Source organism: Canis aureus, chromosome 24 (assembly GCF_053574225.1).
Source record: "Canis aureus isolate CA01 chromosome 24, VMU_Caureus_v.1.0, whole genome shotgun sequence".
Classification (NCBI taxonomy): domain Eukaryota; kingdom Metazoa; phylum Chordata; class Mammalia; order Carnivora; family Canidae; genus Canis; species Canis aureus.
The window spans coordinates 52276373-52294828 of NC_135634.1; the positions used below are offsets into that span (position 1 = coordinate 52276373).

At 49.5% G+C, this 18456-nt stretch overlaps 1 protein-coding gene across 9 annotated transcripts in view; it reads left to right on the forward strand.

Annotated features, from left to right (window-relative positions):
* FARP2 (FERM, ARH/RhoGEF and pleckstrin domain protein 2) overlaps positions 1-18456 on the forward strand; it is a 95682-nt gene that overhangs the window by 30367 nt on the left and 46859 nt on the right. For 7 of the 9 annotated variants that reach the window (XM_077869588.1, XM_077869586.1, XM_077869593.1 and 4 more), the window contains 5 exons: positions 10685-10789; positions 11724-11766; positions 12543-12621; positions 14801-14898; positions 16693-16807. In XM_077869588.1, the coding sequence (XP_077725714.1) occupies positions 10685-10789; positions 11724-11766; positions 12543-12621; positions 14801-14898; positions 16693-16807 (440 nt within the window). Of the gene's footprint in view, positions 1-10236; positions 10353-10684; positions 10790-11723; positions 11767-12542; positions 12622-14800; positions 14899-16692; positions 16808-18456 lie in introns of all 9 variants that reach the window. The other 2 variants (XM_077869595.1, XM_077869594.1) reach the window with 2 other exon arrangements.

The following is an 18456-nucleotide window of genomic DNA, read 5'->3' on the forward strand; positions in this document are numbered from 1 at the left end:
ATTGAGCATTCATCTTACACTTGTTTCATATTTTGTTTCTTCCTTTTTTGAATATTTGCAGTGATGGTTGGTTCTAATTTGACTACCCGTGATTGGGGAAGATAAGTTGTTTCTGGATGACTGTTTTCAGGAGGTCTTCTGTGGGTGGCTGGTTATAGCCTACTTGAAATTTGAAGTTTATCCAGTGACCTGAGGTTTGTGCATGGGCTACTTGCACAAACCTTTACTTCATCTTAGCCAGTGATAGTAGCTGGCAGTGGGGTGTTTCACAGAGCTATCTTTCACACTACGTCTCACTCTTAGAGATTACTTCTGGTTTTTTATTTGGTTCTGTCTCCTGTGCTTCTCCAAGTCAGACAAGCCCAAGATTGGACTGTGCTACCAATGTCTCTTACCCCTCTTTTTGCAAACAAAGGGTTTAGGTTTTATTCCGCAGGTTCCACCTTTCACTGTTGATCAGTGCTCTTTGAGACTTCTGCTGAAATTTGCTTCTTGGCAAATTTCATCCCTTGTTTGTGCCTTCCCATATATACCAACAAACATCCTCTGGCTCTGGCTAGTGACATTCCTCCCGCCAAGTTTTTTGATTCGGGATGTAGCGGTTTTCCTACTTTTGCTGAAATAGGGTTTACATTTTTGTTATTTTTTTATTTTGAATGATTCTAGCAAGAGATTGAGGAAATGACAACTTACAGTACCATCTTCAAAAGACAAGCCACTCACGTGTTTTCTGGATTGTTGCAGCACCCGCCACACCCCTAGTCTCTTTACCATCTCCATCCTGCAATTCCTCTCAGACAGATTTCTGAATTTGAACTGTTCTCTCATTACTTCTATCTCCAGAAATTTGCCTCTGTTTTTCATGCTTCTGGTTCAGATTCACACTTTATTCATTTTGTTTTTCAGGCCTGCTGCTGGGGTTTCATCTCTCTAGTTATCTTTGTATGTCTCCTTTGAATTCATGAGTTGCTTCTCTTTTCCCCAAAGTCTCATTTCACGAATGCTGTGGCCTATTACATTGACCTTTTTGAGGACCTTAATTTTTCTTACTGCATTTTCTTTCGTATACTCCACTCTGTTCATTGGGGTCAGTTTCTTGGCTTTTCATGTTAATATCTCTGTTTCAGGAGTTTGGTTCCCAGGGTCTGCTCCTTTTTGGTTGTCCATGTGAGGTTCCAGACTTACCGGTATTGTTTTCATTGACCTTTGCAATGGCCACAGGTTGATTTTCCCAGACAGGCTTCCTTTCTGAAAATGAGAGTTGCCTGGCTGCAGAGCCATGGGAGTGACCAAGTTCCTGGCTGGGTGAGTGGGTAGGACACGCTGACAGACAGGTTTCCTTTTTGTGTATGAGCTTTTACAAGTACACACAAGTAAGGGCAGGCAAGCCACCCAGAACCCTTCTGTTGATGAGGAAAAAAAGAAAGGAATTACCCAAGAGGCTGAGTGCTCTAAGAGATTTACTGCCAACCTGAGATACCCTTCCTTCATTTTGTTTTTTTCCCTGATGCTAAGTTAAAGACAAATAGTTAAAAAAATAAATAAATAATGAGTTGACCCAATTTCTAAAGCTTCTCAGAAATAGCACTTTCCTTCTTTGGCTACTGGTATATAACGTATACTGGGTGCAAATGCGGCGGGGAAACAGTGAATGTCACACAACTGGGCCTCATTCACTCGGCGTGTATCCTTTTTGAGGTGCCCTGGCTTTGCTGTGAAGAGACTTTAACAGTCCTTCCCTGAAACGGGAGAGTCTTTCACATTCATCCCCTTCTGGCTCCTGTGTCGGTCCCCTTTGTGCACTCCTACCTGTTCCTCTGTTAAGCTTATTACTGATTCTCTGTTCTCAGACTGAAACCTACCTTCCCCCATTTATGAGAGCCGCTTGAAGGCACAGATTTTTTCTTTTCCCGATGAATTTGGGGATTTAAGTGGAGAACAAGCAGAACAGGTACCTAAGTAAACCCCAGTTTAACTATTACTCTGGTGCTAGGAAGTCTCACCTGGTCCTACTGAGCTTCTGCTACCATGATCGTGCAGCACGTGTGCTAACTACGACTCGAGCTTGGACAAAGTACAGCAGGGCCACTGTAGATCTGACTTTTTTCTCCCCAATTTTAGAACTCTTCTTTCCAGGCTAAAAATGTTAAAGCTGTGCCAACCATGGGCATTTTCCAGGGTCTCCCTGCTGAATTACTCAGGGTCTAGTCAGGAGGCAAAATATACCAGTAATTTGAACTGGGGAATGTGATAAAAGTGATTATTAACTAGTAACAGGGATTAACTACTGGGGAAGAGAGAATCCTGAAGAAAACAGAATAGGAGATGCAGTGAACAGCTACCAACACAAGCTTGGAAGAGGTCTCCTCCCCCAAGGTCAAGGTTCAGACCTACCAGATGGTGGAGGTATTGGCAAAGGTGCCACGGGAACGGGGTGGCAGGCAGGAAACTGCCCCCTGACAGGACTGGAGTAGAAGAGGAAGTCCCAGGAAGGTGCAGCCATGGAGTCTCCTGCGCGCAGCTAGCAAGGAAGCTGCCTCCTGGCCCGAGCAGCAAGGAAGCCCAGAGCCCCAGAATCAGGGAGAGAAGCTCCTTCTTCTTGTATTCCCCAACTCCCTTTCCTGACAGGGCAGCTTATAAAAGAGAGATGTCTACAGAGGCCTGCCCCAGTGTCGCAAAGCAAGGCAAAGAAGAGTAGATCTGGAGCAGAGAAGCATTAATTAGATACCTAGCTCACCCGTATTAGCAGGTTCAAGTTTGGGAATTTTAAATTGTCCTGTTTCCTAGTACTTTTAGAGAAACTGTTGTAGAAAGAGTTGGGTACCAGTGGATCTGTTGATAAATAAGCTCTCATGCTATGCCCGTGTCCTATGGTAGAGATAATTTGTGTGCAAGATCATCTCTTTGATCTAGGAACACCGGATGCATAGGGATACATTTCTCCTTTCAGGATATAGAGTCCCCTCTCTGATAAGCAGAAGTGGCAGTTGTATCTTCAGGCTCTCAAATTCAATGCAAGTCCTTATGGCTTTCAGTGCAGTTTGAGTATCTCTGGTGCACAGCATTTTAGGGATATGTGAGAGCCTAAGATTTGAAAGTGTGCCAGAGTGGGATTGAAATTCCTATCAAAAATGTTGGTGACCTTTCAAAGAATCTAGAATGAATGTAGCTACAGTTTCCTGTGAGCTCTCAAGATTATTTTCATTATACAACATAATATTATAAAAGAAAATTTGACGTTGATCTAATTATTAGGCAAAAAATTTAAGTAATGAAATGGTAGACATATGAATTACATAATAGGAGTAGGCATCTGGGTAGTTGAAGGAGTTATAATTTGGCAAATGGGCTGTAAATGGGCATATGAAACAAGTCGAAGGACTAAATCAGGCTTTTTCCAGAATTTTCCCACAGTGCTTAAGACAAAGAATAAAGAAGTACTTTGTTAGCTGAGATTTTGTAGCCCATTTCCATCCAGACAAAATCTTTAATGGTACTTTTGTCTATGTAAATGTTTAACAATATGCTTTATGTCTAAACTGGGAGAAGAACTATAACACTGTGGCCAACTGGAAAATGGGAACACTGAAGAAAACATTCTGGTTTTTAATCTGTATTTTGTCTATTATGTTTTTAATGACATTTCTCCTCCAGCCTAGTGTTGAAATACAGTTCTGATTTGGGTGGCTGTGTATCTCAGTGGGAAATGGGTCGTGAAGGAAGTTTTTCTTCCGTTGTATCTGTTGATGATGCCGGTGCTTTCACTGTCTGTAAGGCCTTTCCAGTAGAGTTCAGAGAGAGTCTCCTTTCCTGTACTACTCTGGGGATATGCAGTGGGTATGGGTCCTCCAGTCCACGTGGTGGTGCACTGCCAGACCTTAGGAGCAGAACATGCTTACCTCAAGCTTTATTAAGGTTTGCCTCTCCATAATTCATGTTAAATTAATATTTGTGTATGGTGTGAGGTAGGGGTCATTGTTCATTTTTTTCCCCCATTTGGTTATTCACTTCCCTCAGCTCCTGCACCGAATTACACTAGTGACTTTGCTGTAAGTCGAATGACTGTGCACACAGGGGTCTGTTTCTGGGCTCTCCTGTGCTCCATAGGTCGGTTTCTGCACCAATACCATATTGTCTTAATTACTACAGCTTTAGAGTAAGTCTTGATATCTGACAGTGTGAGCCCTACAACTTTGCTCTTCTTTCAGGTTGTCTTTACTTACCAGGCTTTGGTATTTATATATATATATTAATCTACTTGTTAGTTTCTATGAACGCAAGCTGCTGGGATTTTCTCTGGAATGGCATTGAATGTATGGATTACATGGGGAGCACTGATGTCTTATGTGGAGCAATGTGCACATTCGTAGATGGACTTTAGCTTTTGTTTTAAAATTTTTGGTAGAGCAGACTTCTGTGTCTTTCCACCATAAATGGCATGTCTTAGATTTCACTTTCTGGCTGTTTATTATCAGTTTACAGAAATAGAATTGCTTTTTGTGCATTGACTTTACATTCTGTGACCTTGCTAAGTTCTTTTATTAATTCTAATAGTGTAATAATATAGGTTCTTTTGTTTTCAGCTGCTAACTAAATTTCTGGATTTTAAATTTCTCTTAGGCTTTTATTTTGAAGCAGTCTCAAACTTAAGCAGTCTCAAACAAAAGATGCAAAAAAATAGTACAAAGATTTTTTTCTTTTCTGAATTATCTGAGAGCAAGTTGCCAACATCATGCCCCAACACTCTCGTACTTCAAATGTATTTCCTACAAACAAGAAGGTTCTTCATCATTACCGTTCAGGACATTAATACGGATCCCTCACTACCCTCAGGTCCCCAGGCCCCGTTTAGGTTCCCCTGTGGATCCCACTACTATCCTTTTCAACAAATGACCCAGTGTCCAGTCCCGTCTCTGGTCTCCAGCCTGTGACCTTCACGACAAAAGATCACAGTAGTTGGTTTGTAGATTAGTCTCAGATGGACCTTGCTGGTAGCCCATGACTGGCTTTGGGTCGTGTGTCTTTGGCAGGGTGTTACCTACTGAATGTTTGTGTCAAAATTCATATGTTGAAACCTAACCCCCACTGTGATGGTTATTTGGAGGCAGGGTCTTCGGGAGGGAATTAGATCATGAAGGTGGAGCCCTCACAAACGGGATTGGTGCCCAGCCCCTTCCATCACATGAGGACACAGCTGAAAGACAGCCATCTATGAAGCCAAAAGCGGGTCTGCCCCCAACACCTAATCTGCCAGTGGTGATCTTGGACTCCAGCCTCCAGAACTTGAGAAATTAGTGTCTGTTGTTTGGGCCACTCAGTCTGTGGCATCGCAGCCTGGATGACTAAGATACAAGGGAAGCTCGGATGGGGTGCTGGGCCCTCACTGCATTCGCCTGCGTGCTGTGCGGTTGCAGTTCATCTGGTTTCTGGCATTGTTCACTCTGGACTCATCCTGCTCTCGCTGCCGCAGACCCGGCATCAGCCCGTTCTCCAAGGGAGACTTGTGTTGGAGTGTGCTCCTGACCTTCCGAGTCTTGCTCCTCCAGGACCTGTCAGTGGGCAGAGCCAGGGGCTGGGGCTCTCCATGCCAGCCCGCCCTCCCACGGAGAAGTAGTCCCTGTTGCTGCTCCCCGTCCTACCCTGGGCTGCTGTCTTGTGCAGCTCTTACTGCCTCCACCTCACTAAGGGGCGACCGCTCACCCCACCTCCACTTCCGTATCCTGCACTTGGCCCTTGTGTACAAACAGCCCACCTCCCTAACCCATGTTGAGCCCATGTTTTTATTTTTTAAAAAATCACATAGACTTTTTAAAAAATAGGTTAGTAAATGCTTATGATACAAATTTTAAAATACATGGAAGGATATGCAATCACACAGGTTAGTTCTCTGGAATCAACCACCATTCCTAGTTACTGTGCTCCTTCCAGGGCATTTACCGTGTGTGTGTGTGTGTGTGTGTGTGTGTGTTTACATCTTTGTGTGCATGCCCCGCATGGATGGCGGCATACACATCGCCTTGCACCTTTCTGTGTTCTCTCAACAATGTGTCTTGGAGGTCTTTCCATTTCAGTGCAACCCTGGATGTGCCACGGTTTATTAACCTGTCCTGTCCGGGTAGATTTAAGGTAGTTTTATCATTTGCTATTAGAAGCATTATTTTAACGAATACTGTTTTATGCACACGAGTTTGCACCTGTGAAATCCTTCTTAGGGTGAGATTTTTCAGAGAATGGTGTGGACGTTTAGATTTTGGTAGGTAACTCCAACCTGGCTTGCACAGCGCTGGCGCCAGTTTGCCCACAGCCCCATGTGGGAGCACCTGGCCCACGCTTGCCCACACGGTATGTCAGACTCTCAGCTCGATGGAGCCTGACTCTGACCCACGCATCTCTGGTCATGAGTTGCAGCGAGCCTGTCTGTGTGTGTGAGCATCACTCAGGCTCATGTGCTGGTGAACAGCCTGTCCTCTTGCCCATTGTTCTCCTCAGCTCGTAATCTTTTTTACTTACTGATGTTTGCAGTCTGGTGTGTGTGTGTGTTTTAAGATTTTATTTTTTACTTGAGAAAGAGCAAGCAGGGTGGGGATGGGCAGAGGCAGAGGGAGAAGCAGGTTCCCCACTGAGGAGGAAGCACAACGCAAGGCTCGATCTCAGGACCCTGGGATCATGACCTGAGCCAAAAGCAGCTGCCTCACTGACTGAGCTTCCCAGACGCCCTTGCAGTCTGATGTGTTTTAAGACTTTTTATGTATTTATTTATTCATAGAGATGCAGAGAGAGAGGCAGAGACACAGGCAGAGGGAGAAGCAGGCTCCATGCAGAGAGCCCGACGTGGGACTCGATCCAGGGTCTCCAGGATCACGCCCTGGGCTGCAGGCGGCACTAAACCGCTGCGCCAGTGGGGCTGCCCAGTCTGATGTGTTTTAAAGAAATTCACACTTTGCTATAACGTGAGCCATTTCCTCCCTCTGTGCCTTTGACTGGACAGGTTTTTTTTCTTTTTTTTTTTAAGATTGGTTTGTTGTTCAGATTTATTTATTTGAGAGAAAGAGTTGTGAGGGGCAGAGGGAGGAGAGAGAATCCTCAAAGAGACTCCCTACTGAGCGTGCAGTCTGACGCAGGGCTCAGTCCCATGACCCTGAGACCATGACCTGAGCCGAAATCGAGAGTCGGCTGGCCGCTCAACCGACTGAGCCACCCGGTGTGGGGCTCTAACTCACAGCCCGAGCCAGCCGGGCGCCCACAACAGCTGCTGCTTGTGCAGACATTTATTTGGTGTCCCCTGTTTCACGAGCCTCCTGTTAGGGCTCTGAGCTTGTGGTGTGTCCTGAACTCTCCCCAGAGTATGAAACAAAACGGTCTCATTGCAGAACTTTGATGAGTGGATGTTTTTGTGTTTAGAGGTCTTACTCGTCTTAAAATTACCGTGTGAGGTTAGGGTACAGGCTTGTTCTATCCAGAGGGACACCAAGTGGTATGTATTGGATAATGTACATTCCTTCCACTGATTGACCTGAAACATCATGTTTATCAGACGCTCTAGTACTTTCCATATTTGGCTATATCTCTTCGCCGCCTCATCTGTTCTGGTTTGTCTCTATGGACAGGCACCCGTACCGATCGTTTCAATTACTGTGATTTTTCAGCAGGTTGAATAGACCTCTCCTATTTTCTTTTTCTTTGGCATGCTTGCATTAAAAAAACACCAACCATAGAGTTAGCCTATCAGGTTCCTCCGAGAATCCTTTTAATCCTTTTATGAGGACAACGTGGAATCTGGCTGAATTCAAGGAGCACTGGCACTTCTGTGAAGGTGTTTGTGTGCAGGGAAATGGTGTGACCGACGCCTCTGCACGCCCCTTCTCTGCTCCCCTTTTTCTATCATCGTAGTGTTTTTAAAATTTTCCCCATGAAGCTTTCTTGTGTTAAGTTGATTCCAAGATATTTCAACTCTTTTGTGGCAGCTACAAATGTGACTGTCTTCCTTTCTGTCCTGAAAATGGTGGGAATTCTGTGTAGATGAAGGCTGTTTTGATGTATGTGTAGTCATTATGGTTTTCTAGTTGATGTTCTTATGTTTTCAAAGTAAATTATCCTATCTACAGATGACAGTTTTATTTTCTTTCTGGTTTTTTTTTTACCTCTCATTTTCATGTTGGTGTCACATAGTAGTGATTGAATGTATTGTTGGGAGTGGCCTCCTCATCTTGTGAAATGTTAAAGAATCACATTTACTTCCTCTTTTATTAAGAATTTAGGGATCCCTGGGTAGCTCAGCAGTTGAGCATCCGCCTTCGGCCCGGGGTGTGATCCTGGGGTCCTGGGATCGAGTCCCACATCAGGCTCCCTGTGGAGCCTGCTTCTCCCTCTGCCTGTGTTTCTGCCTCTCTCTCTCTCTGTGTCTCTCATGAATAAATAAATATTAAAAAAAAATTTATATCAGTAGATCTTTAAAAAAAAAAAAAAGGAGGGGGGTGCACACCTGGGTGGCTCTGTTGGTGAAGCATCTGCCTCCGGCTCAGGTCAGGAAACCAGAGTCCTGGGATGGAGCCTCACATCGGGCCCCCTGCACAGCAAGAAGTCTGCTTCTCCCTCTCCTTCTCCCCTCAACTTGTGCTTTCTTTCAGTTGCTCATTCTCTCAAGTAAGTAAATCTTTAAAAAAGAAAGAGAATTTATATGAAGAGTAGAAATTGAATTTTATCAGGTATCTTCTCAGGTTTTTGATTCTGAGAATAATCCTAGGATTTTTTTTCTGAGAGATCTGTTGATATATTAATAAATGTGCTGATACTATATTGAATTATCCTGTTTTTTTATTAATTTTACTTGGTTAATATTAGTCTTAGCTGTGGCTGGATTATGTTTGCTAATATTTTACTCAGGATTTTTTTTTTTTTTTGAGAGGGGTGGGAGGGTGCAGAGGGAAAAGCAGAGAGAATCTCCAGCAGGCTCCACACCCAGCACAGAGCCTGACATGGGGCTCGATCCCAGGGCTCTGAGCTCATGACCTGAGCTAGAACCAAGAGTCGGACACTCAACACTGAGGCCCCAGCGCCCCTTTCTCAGGATATTTTCACTGATACCTATAACTTGGGATTTTTCTCTCTGAAATGTGTTTGTGTGAAGCAGATTTAGAAGAGACCACTAGTAGCACCCACCACGCTTTGGACCAATTTAAATAGTTCTGGAGGGATGCCTGGGTGGCTCCGTGGGTGACCGTCTGCCTTTGGCCCAGGGCGTGACCCCGGGCTCTGGGATCGAGTCCCACGTCGGGCTCCCTGCATGGAGCCTGCTTCTCCCTCTGCCTGGGTTTCTGCCTCTCTCTCTCTCTCTCTCAGTCTCATGAATAAATAAATAAAATTTTTTAAATAATAAATAAATAGCTGGTCTGGAAATCTGTGTCCCTAGATGGTTTGTGAAAACACCTGATTCTGCTGAGTTTTGTAGAAGTTCAGTATGTATTTCTGGTGACGTGGGGAATACAGAGTTCCTTTTTGTTGCCTGAACATAGGATAACTGAGTCGAGAAAGCTTTTTTACTTTAGTAAAATGTCCTCCCATTTAGGAGTTAAACACATGCATACGTACATGTGTATATGTGTGTGCGAGTGTATGTGTATCTGCAGGGGTGTGGGTGTGTGTATGTGGGTTTGCGTGTATCTGTAGCTGAGTGTATGTGTGTATGGGTGTGCACGTATCTGCAGGAGTGTAGGTGTATCTGTAGGGGTGGAGGGGGGTCTCGTATCTGTATGTGTGTGTGCGGATGTACGCGTATCCGTAGGTGCGTGTCTGTGTGTGTGTTCATACAGAAACGTGTAATTAAATGTATTTTTTTTAAGATTTTATTTATTTATTCATGAGAGACACAGAGAGAGGCAGAGACACAGGCAGTGGGAGAAACAGGCTCCGTGCAGGGAGCCCGACGTGGGACTCGATCCGGGACCCGAGGGTCACGTCACGCCCTGGGCCGAAGGCGGCGCTAAGCCGCTGCGCCCCCGGGCTGCCCCTGTATTTCTTTATCTAATTCAAGAGAGAGAGCATCACTGTAACGTTGTTCACCGTTTCTCTACTCAGAAGATTCTTCTCTTTGTTCAATCAAATCCCTCTTTATGCTACTAGGGAGACTTGACTTACCCCAGGTGGGAGAAATGCTCTCCTCTGCTTTGTTCTACCTTTGTCCACTGGAATTCGTTCTCGTGAGCAGCAGACCAGGGGTCTAACCGCATTTCCTTCTAGAGAGCCGCTTGCCCCTCCTGCTTGAACAGCCCGCGTGTTCTCGCTGACGTCTTACCGGATAATAAAGGATTCGCTGCGGTCTCAGGCGCGGGTGGAGCACGAGCCCCACCGTTTTAGTAAATATCAAATTGTTTGATAAACTGTTTACCGAGGCCGAAAATGGGTTCCGCGTCCTGAGAGTGCCTCGGGTTACACGGGAAAGGGCTCAGGACACGGCTGGGCACGTGACTGAGGGGGTGTCTGGCCTCGCGGGGTGCCAGGTTCCGAGCTCGAAGAGCCTTAGGCTCTCTGGTTCCTTGGTGATGGCCATAAGCCGGAGAGAGGGCCGAGGGAGGTGGGGTCCAGCAGGGTGGGCCTTTCCCCGCGGGAGGCGGGGCACACACAGTGTTTCACAAACCCTCGTGGTGGGAAAGCACCTGACCCTCCTGTGCCCCCCCCCCCCCCACAGCCTAAGCGCGATGGCCAGGCGTTGCTGACGCAGGTGTGGCGGCACTTGAACCTGACGGAGTGTGACTACTTCGGGCTGGAGTTGCAGCACCCCCGGTCCTACTGGGTACGTGTCCTTGCCTTATCTTGCAAGCGGGCTCCAGGTGCGCCCTGGGTGCAGACAGCGCGCGCGGCCACGGAGAGCCCTCGAGAACCTGCCGCGCGTGCAGGCACGACACCCTGTCACGTGTATCAGAGCTCGACTGCGGAGACGGGGACTGTGTTTGCCTTTGAGCTGAGCTGAGCTGAGTTCCCATCCTCCCTATATTTGTTCTCCCCACCAGCACGTGCCAGGGAACCCCAGAAACAACCTCTAGTACGTCTGCATGAAAATTATTTTGAGCAAACCATTTTACTAAATTAATTGGTTATCCCTCGTGCTACTTGGCAGACGAAATCAGCCTTAAAAAGCGTGGAGCTTTAATATTTACACGTAGAACTGTTTTAAAGAAACCAGAATCAGGGGCGCCTGGGCGGCTCCATCAGTGCAGTCTGACTCCTGATTCCAGCTCACGTCTTGAGCTCACAGTTGTGAGTTCAGGCCCCACATTGGGCTCTACACTGGTGTGGAATCCACTTAAAGAAAGAACCCAGAATCAGCCGACTGAGTGGACGTGTCAGCGCTGCAGGGCTCCGTCCACCCCTCCGTGCAGCGGCGCTCCCGTCTGGTGGTTGTGTACAAGTGCAGCGAGTACCAAAGATTTGTTTGGCCTTAACAGATGCCCCGAAGTACTTATTGGCACCCGTGCTGCACCACCAGCGTGTGAGCAGCGGAGGGCTCCTATCCTACGTGGCATCCTACCACCCCCCACGCTTCCCGGGTCGGGCACTCCTCTTCCTCTCCCAGGTGTCTGTCAGGATTTGACGGGGTGTGAGCCGAGGGCAAACAGGCCCGCCTCAACTCTCTCTCCTGCTTATAAACAGTTCTGTGTTTTGTAATGTAGTTATTAAATAGAGAAATCATTGAATGGATTTGATCTCTTTTCTTAAATCCTCTCCAGATTTGGCTGGAACCTATGAAGCCCATCATTAGGCAAGTACGAAGTAAGTCCTTTTTTTAACTCTTACAATTCTGTTCATTTATGCTGCTTTTTCTTGACTGTTCAAACTGCGGCTCTGTTCAGAGCTTCGTTGTCCCCGTTCTGGGGAGCAGTGCAGTGACTGCCGGCTGCACGGTAACAGGATATGCTCTCGGATGGGTCACTGTAACTTTTGGTCAATATGCAAAACTAAGCATCTCCCCTGAAATAAAAAGGCATTGAGGTGCTTCCTTTAATTAGCTCCTTAATTTTTTTTAACAATTTTGAAAACTTTATTTTTTGTAGTGTTATTTTTTGAGTATAGTTGACACACAATTTAATGACATTATTTAATAAAATAGTTAATACTGTTTTGTAATTATAAGCATAATTATTTTTGTTAGTCTCCATTAAATTTTTAAAATTGGAGCGCATACTCTACTGGCTGTGCCCAGGGGTCCAGATTCGCCTGCAATCTGTTTGGTCCCCTAGAGGAGAGAAGGATGGGTGCCAGTAGCTTCATTAGTCACTGGTGACCTAGGGCCGTTTAGGTCTTTGTGGCTCCGTAGCACACCACCACCTCTTTTCTGCATGGTGAAAATTACATAGCTCTGCTGTTACCAAATTCCAGTAAACTGAGATGCTCAGATGAGCCAGCATCTTGTGCTTTTTCTTTACAGTAATCAGGTTCTGGTTCAATATAGTGAGTGATGACGTTTTTCTTCCACTCAAGTATATAAAGATCTCAAAAAACGGTGGAATTGACCTTACACTTGAAGTTGAAAATGTTTCTTTTCATAGGGCCAAAGAACACATTGCTTCGTCTAGCAGTGAAATTTTTCCCTCCTGATCCGGGTCAGTTGCAGGAAGAATTTACAAGGTAAAGAGCCCTTCCTGGGGCCCCCGGGTGGCTCAGTCTGGGGCCTTCGGCTCAGGCCGTGGTCTCAGGGTCCTGGGATCAAGCCCCACATCCGGCTCCCTGCTCACTGCCAGAGTCTGCTGCTCCCTGTCCCTCTGCTGTTCCCCCTGCGTGTGCACGCTGTCTTTCTCTCTCTCTTTTTGTCTTCTGTCTTTTCTCTCTTTCTGTCAAATACATGAAATCTTTAAAAAAAAAAAAAAAAAAAAACGCAGCCCTCCTGAACCTGAGGCTGCCATCAGCCGGGCCTGGAACTCACCTGTGCCTCCCACATTACCTGGCTCTTCAGGGCCTCAGGTATGTGTGGTCTAAGAACGAATGATGCTGTGACACACATGGAAGGTGTGATCACATATTAAAAGAGCAGTTAACTCCTGCACAAACACAAATACCAGTAGAGCTTGGAAGAGGGTATATGGTGCACATCCGGGGACAGAGATGGGGTATGTGTTGGTGTGCTGTTTACTGATGAACTATAGTCTCCAGCTGAGCACAGGGTCATGCAAGTGCATGAAGTTCTCAGGACTCACCCATCATAAATGCACAGAATACACCCAGCTGGGAGAAGTGTCTTTGTGAATATATGGAGCAGAAATATTTTAGGTGATTTCTTTTGTGGCAGAAACAATTACAGTTGTTTGATCTGGACAAAAGATTATGGAAGTTTTCTTCTGTGTGTTTTATGAACTGACTCAAAACCCAAGGTCAGATGTAAGATGAAAGAGAACTGTGATATCGCTGTAGTAGTAACAGCCCTTCCAGCTGCAGATGGATCCATCCCTGAATCACAGGCATGTCACAAACCTCTTTTTGGAAGGTTTCTGTAGAGCAGTATAACATCACAGAATCACAGGCTGTCAGCTGCCCTGAGATGTTGGGATCCCATTAGCCCGGCCCCCATTTTGTGGGTAAGGAGACTGAACCCCAAGGACAGCAAAAAGTGTTTTTTAAGAGTGAACACAGAACTCATCGTCATTGTGTATCAAGCCCCTGATTTAGCAAAAAGTCCTCTTTGAAGGAATAACTCTTAAATAAATATACCTGGAAAATAACATGAAATAGGAGGCTTTTACCTAATTCTGGGTCCTGGCTGCACATCATGTGTCTGCAGAACTTCCTTTTTTTTTTTTTAATTTATAAGAAATACACTGTTTATGATAAGAGAAACTTCAACATAAAGCTATGTAAAAAGCGAATGTACCCCTTCGCTCCCTGCCCGCCGCACTGTCCCCAGAAGTGTGTCTTCCAGATGAATTCATAGCAACATACCAGTGGGCCAGGTCTCCAGAGAGATGACTTCACAAAGCAGGCCCACCAATCAGACAGAACTGTAGGTCGGTTCTTTCTTGTTTTGTTTTGTGCCCGCATGTCCAGAGCGTGGCCCGGATGTCTTTCCTCGGCAGTTTGTGGCTGTCATCTCCCTCATTGAACTCCGCGCATACTTAAATTATTTCCAGGGTTTCTCTACGGTGTCGCTGCCAGTAAACAGCCTCGCCCACATATCTCTGTAAGCTCTGGAAAATATTTCTCCAGAAAAGTTTCATAAACATGAAATCACTGAGTTTGAGGGTAAGCACATTTACACTGTAGGAGAATACACAGCTCGCTGCCTCTAGAGCGTGGATGCCAGCGGGGAGTTAGTGTCGCTTCATACCCCAGCCCCGGGGTCGTACCCAGGATGTAGTGCGTGCTCAGTGGTTCCTTGTCGGTGGAGCGAATGTGCGACTCCATTCAGGTTACCTTCTCTGGGTACGGTCTTCCCCTCCAGGGGTGCCCGTCCCTCAGGTCCTAGCCGAGACCAAAATCCTCGGTCGGTCTAAAACTGTCATAGCTGTGTTTTAAATTATATCGTAATTGGATATTTCTGCTCTTTCGCAGCGCAATCGCAGCGTGCAGTTTTGTGTGTATGACAGAAGTAACGTGAATTTGTGAGCTCCCCCCGAAGGCGTGGTGTGTCTGGGAGGCGTGTGCCTCTGCTGTGCGTGACCCCGCCCACTGAGCTGCCTGCCGGGGCCTCCTGCTGCTTTGCCTCTGCTCCCGTCTGCTCTTTCCTGGGGCTCTGTGCTCTCCTGCGAGGGAGGCATGGGGGTGTGCTCTAGAGCCTTTGGAGTTGACGCCTGTGGTGTTTTCAACTCCCTTCTAGATACTTGTTTGCCTTGCAACTTAAGAGAGACCTCCTGGAGGAGCGTCTGCCCTGCGCGGACACCACGGCGGCGCTGCTGGCATCCCACCTTCTGCAGTGTTAGTATCTCCCTGCCCCGCCGAGGCACCTACGATTCCGCAGGGGCCCACGCCCCTGACCTCCGGCACCTGATGCGCCCTCACGGTTGGTGCGTGTGGTGGGAGGTCGGGCCTCCGGTTTGCCCGTTTTCTCTGAAGATCAACGTCTACAAGGTGGGAGTCCTTGAGGCAGACGGTCTCCGCCCAGGAAAGAAAGGCTGAAGGCCGAGATGTGCAGCCACCGCCTTCTTTGGGAACGTCTCCGCTGTGCCTGTCCCCGAGCTCCCCTACGTGCCTTCAGTCCGGGAGCCGACCCTCGGCACCCCTGGAGAGAGACCTCCCTGGGGTGAAGGCCGTCGTCTGGCGATGAGTTAGGCATCAGACCCTGGGGAGAGAGAACTCCTGCCTCAGTATGTCCCACGCAGCAAGGGATGGCTCAGAAGAGCGGGAAGGAACACGGTGCAGGAGGTCCTAGCGCGGGTGGCGGCCTGCCGGGGCTTTCCGGAGCCCCAGCTGACGGAGGAGGTGGAAACAGTGCCCCTGCGCAGAACTAAAGTTTCTGAAATTTTGAGCACAGGATGTAGAAAGTTTGGGGAGTCGTAGCAGCTAATAAGTATGTGGTTAATTTGTGATTCACTTGGTCCCCACACACCTCTGTAGGTAGCAAGTGTGATCACAGATTTGCCATCCCGCACGAGGGGCCGTGTCGCCTCTTGTTAACGTAAGATCTCAAAGTGACTTTTTTAAGATTTTATTTATTTATTCATACAGACACAGAGAAAGGCAGAGTGAGAAGCAGGATCCATGCAGGGAGCCTGACGTGGGACTCGATCCAGGGTCTCCAGATCACGCCCTGGGCTGCAGGCGGCGCTAAACCGCTGCGCCACCGGGGCTGCCCAAAGTGACGTTTTTTTGTTGGGTCTGACGTCTTCTCGGACGGGAGTTTCCAGGGCCAGCGCGTGTTTGGCAGTGCCGCCCGCTCCACGGCTGTGCAGGGTAGTTATGATAACCCGTGGGACTGTCGCGTTCCCACTGCAGGGACCCGCAGCGACAGGGCCGCCAGCTGTGACTCTGTGCCGGGTCGTCTGCCGGTGGAAGGCAGCACGGGGCGGCTGGTGAAGCGCAGAGGGCGTGAGGCTCAGACACCGCCGAGCCGAGCCGAGCCGAGCCGAGCCGAGCCGAGCCGTCCTGCTGCGGGGCCGTGCTGCGCTGGGGGCGGGACAGTCCTGGTCGGTGCGCAACTCGCCCTTGGCTCTGGCAGCGTGCGGGCAGCTCTCCTGTGAATTGGAGGTGGTCGCAAAACAAAAAAGCAGTGTGCTGTTTAGGATTATTGGGCCGTAACTCTGACTCTTGAAACATCAGTGGCCTCAAGGTTCAGGAAATTAGAGACATTGTTCCTCAAGAATTTGAGAGGCCCTGAGGGGAAAAAAATGATTTAAAACACATTATCCTGAAACAAAATAGGCTACCTGTCACCACAGGTCACCACAGCCCTGAGGCCGCAGACGGGTAAAGTGGTCTAAGACCCAACAAATCCCTCAGGATAAGCTGGTGGCTCCGCGTTGGCCGCCCTGGGGTCCTTCACCAGCGTCCTTGTTCTTCAAAACTCAGGAAAAAACTTCTTTACCTGCCTTTAGGTTTGCCTTTTAATAGCTTAAGGTATGTGGAAACGTGAGGAGCAAGATCTCGCTTGAGGGCTGTGTTCTTCTACTACAGATTGGGATTTCCTCTGCCTCTGTTCACGTATCTGTACGTACGAATGCTTGTGCTTTCATTTGCCAGTTAGAGTCACGGGCTGGTACGGTCTCGTTTCAGCGGAAATAGGAGATTATGATGAAACCCTGGACCGAGAGCACCTCAAAGCCAATGAGTACCTGCCCAGTCAGGAGCGCTTTCTTGAGAAGATTCTAGAATTCCACCGGAAGCACACGTGAGTGTCAGAGGCCGCCGCCGGCCCCCGTCGCCACACCGTACAATGAACGAGCGGGCTTCTGTGGGAGCCGCCGCCGCCGAGGCTCCTGCACGCCTGAGCGGGGTCCCTACCCCGGCTCCTGGGGGCACAGTGCCACGCGGCGGGAGGCGAGACAGGACGTGGCGCCCTGACAGGAGTGACCCGGGGGCAGGGCATCAGGGAGCCGTGCGGGAGCGTTCCTAGCCAAGCCGTGTGCTGGGCCCCGGCGCCCTGCTGCGAGGTGGGCTGCGGCTGGCGGGTGCCAGGGTAGCAGGCCCGGCTCCCTGCTCTGTCCCCGCTCGCTCGGGCTTCTCCAAGACTGGACACCGAATGCTCTTTTGGGGTGAAGAGAGGTGGAGGGAGGGCCGGGGCCAGGGGCCTGAGTCGCGATCTGGAACCCAGCAAGGGGAGGCGGGCGGGAGGGGGTGGGACGGCTTGGCCCAGCCTGGAGAAGGGGCCTGCTGACGTGGGGGTTGCTGTGGTCGGATAGCCCTGTGGGGAAGCTCCCCGGGGGCCCTCCCCTGTCTTCATCTAAGGTTTGGGTGCCACCTGGGAGTCAGCCACTGCTGTGCGCACCGGGAGACGGGCAGGTTGAACAACACGGGCCAAGCTCCCACGGGAGGACGTCACCCCTGTGCGGCCGTGGGCTTCTCCTGCCTTTGGCCACCCCCAGGTCCCAGGGAGTCCCTGTGCTGTGCCTGGCGCGGGGGGCGGGGGGGGGGGAGGGCAGGCGCTGGCCTGACGAGGGGGCGTGTGCTGCGCCGTGTGCGCCACAGGACAGACGAGAGGACAGTGGGTGGCTTTGAGGAATTAGCCTCAGACGGTTGCTGCGGGGCGTCCCTGGCGGAGGCGGCGGCCGGGGGGCGGGGCGGGGGACAGTGCTGCTGGGACAGGAGGCCGCGGGTCCCCGCACTCTCGGGCGCGCAGGCCTGCCTGACCTCCGCGTCCCGCTTCGGGCCACTCTTGGTGTCCGAGCACGCCAGGCCGAGGGAGCGGGCCGTCTCCCAGCGCGGCCTGAGTCACCGGCCCGCCCAGAGGCGACGGCCGCCCGCGGGAGCAGCGCTGCAGCTGGGCCGGGGCACCGCCCTGTCACCGTCCCCCGCGGCCGTGGTGCCGACGGGCACGAGGGTCGGGATGCGGCTGGAGGCCAGCAGGCTGCGCGTCCCGTCGGAGGACAGGGCAGAGCCGGCGGGAAGAGAGCGGGGCCAGGCCTGTGCCGAGGGCGTGTGTCCGGACGGGGCACGGCCCCTTGGGTCGAGGCTCGCCGCCGGGCCTGGCAACCGCGAGGAGCGAATGCTGCAGGCGCGAGAGCGGGCCGAGGGGCTCCGGGGCCCTGGGCGGGGCGTGCGCGCGCGTGTTAGGTGTGTGGGCGGGTGGTGGCCGTTAGAGGAGAAACCGGGTGAGACCCAACCCTGAGATCAGGAGCCGCGCCCCCAGCGACGGAGCCCGCCGGCCCCCCTCACGGTGCTGACTCTGTCTTCCACGGTCATTAGATGATTATTGCACTTACTTTAGTTCTTTTAATTGTTCTTTGTGGTGGATTTTTTTTTTTTTTAAGATTTTACTTATTTATTCCTGAGAATACACAGAGAGGAGAGAGAGAGAGAGAGGCAGAGGGAGAAGCAGGC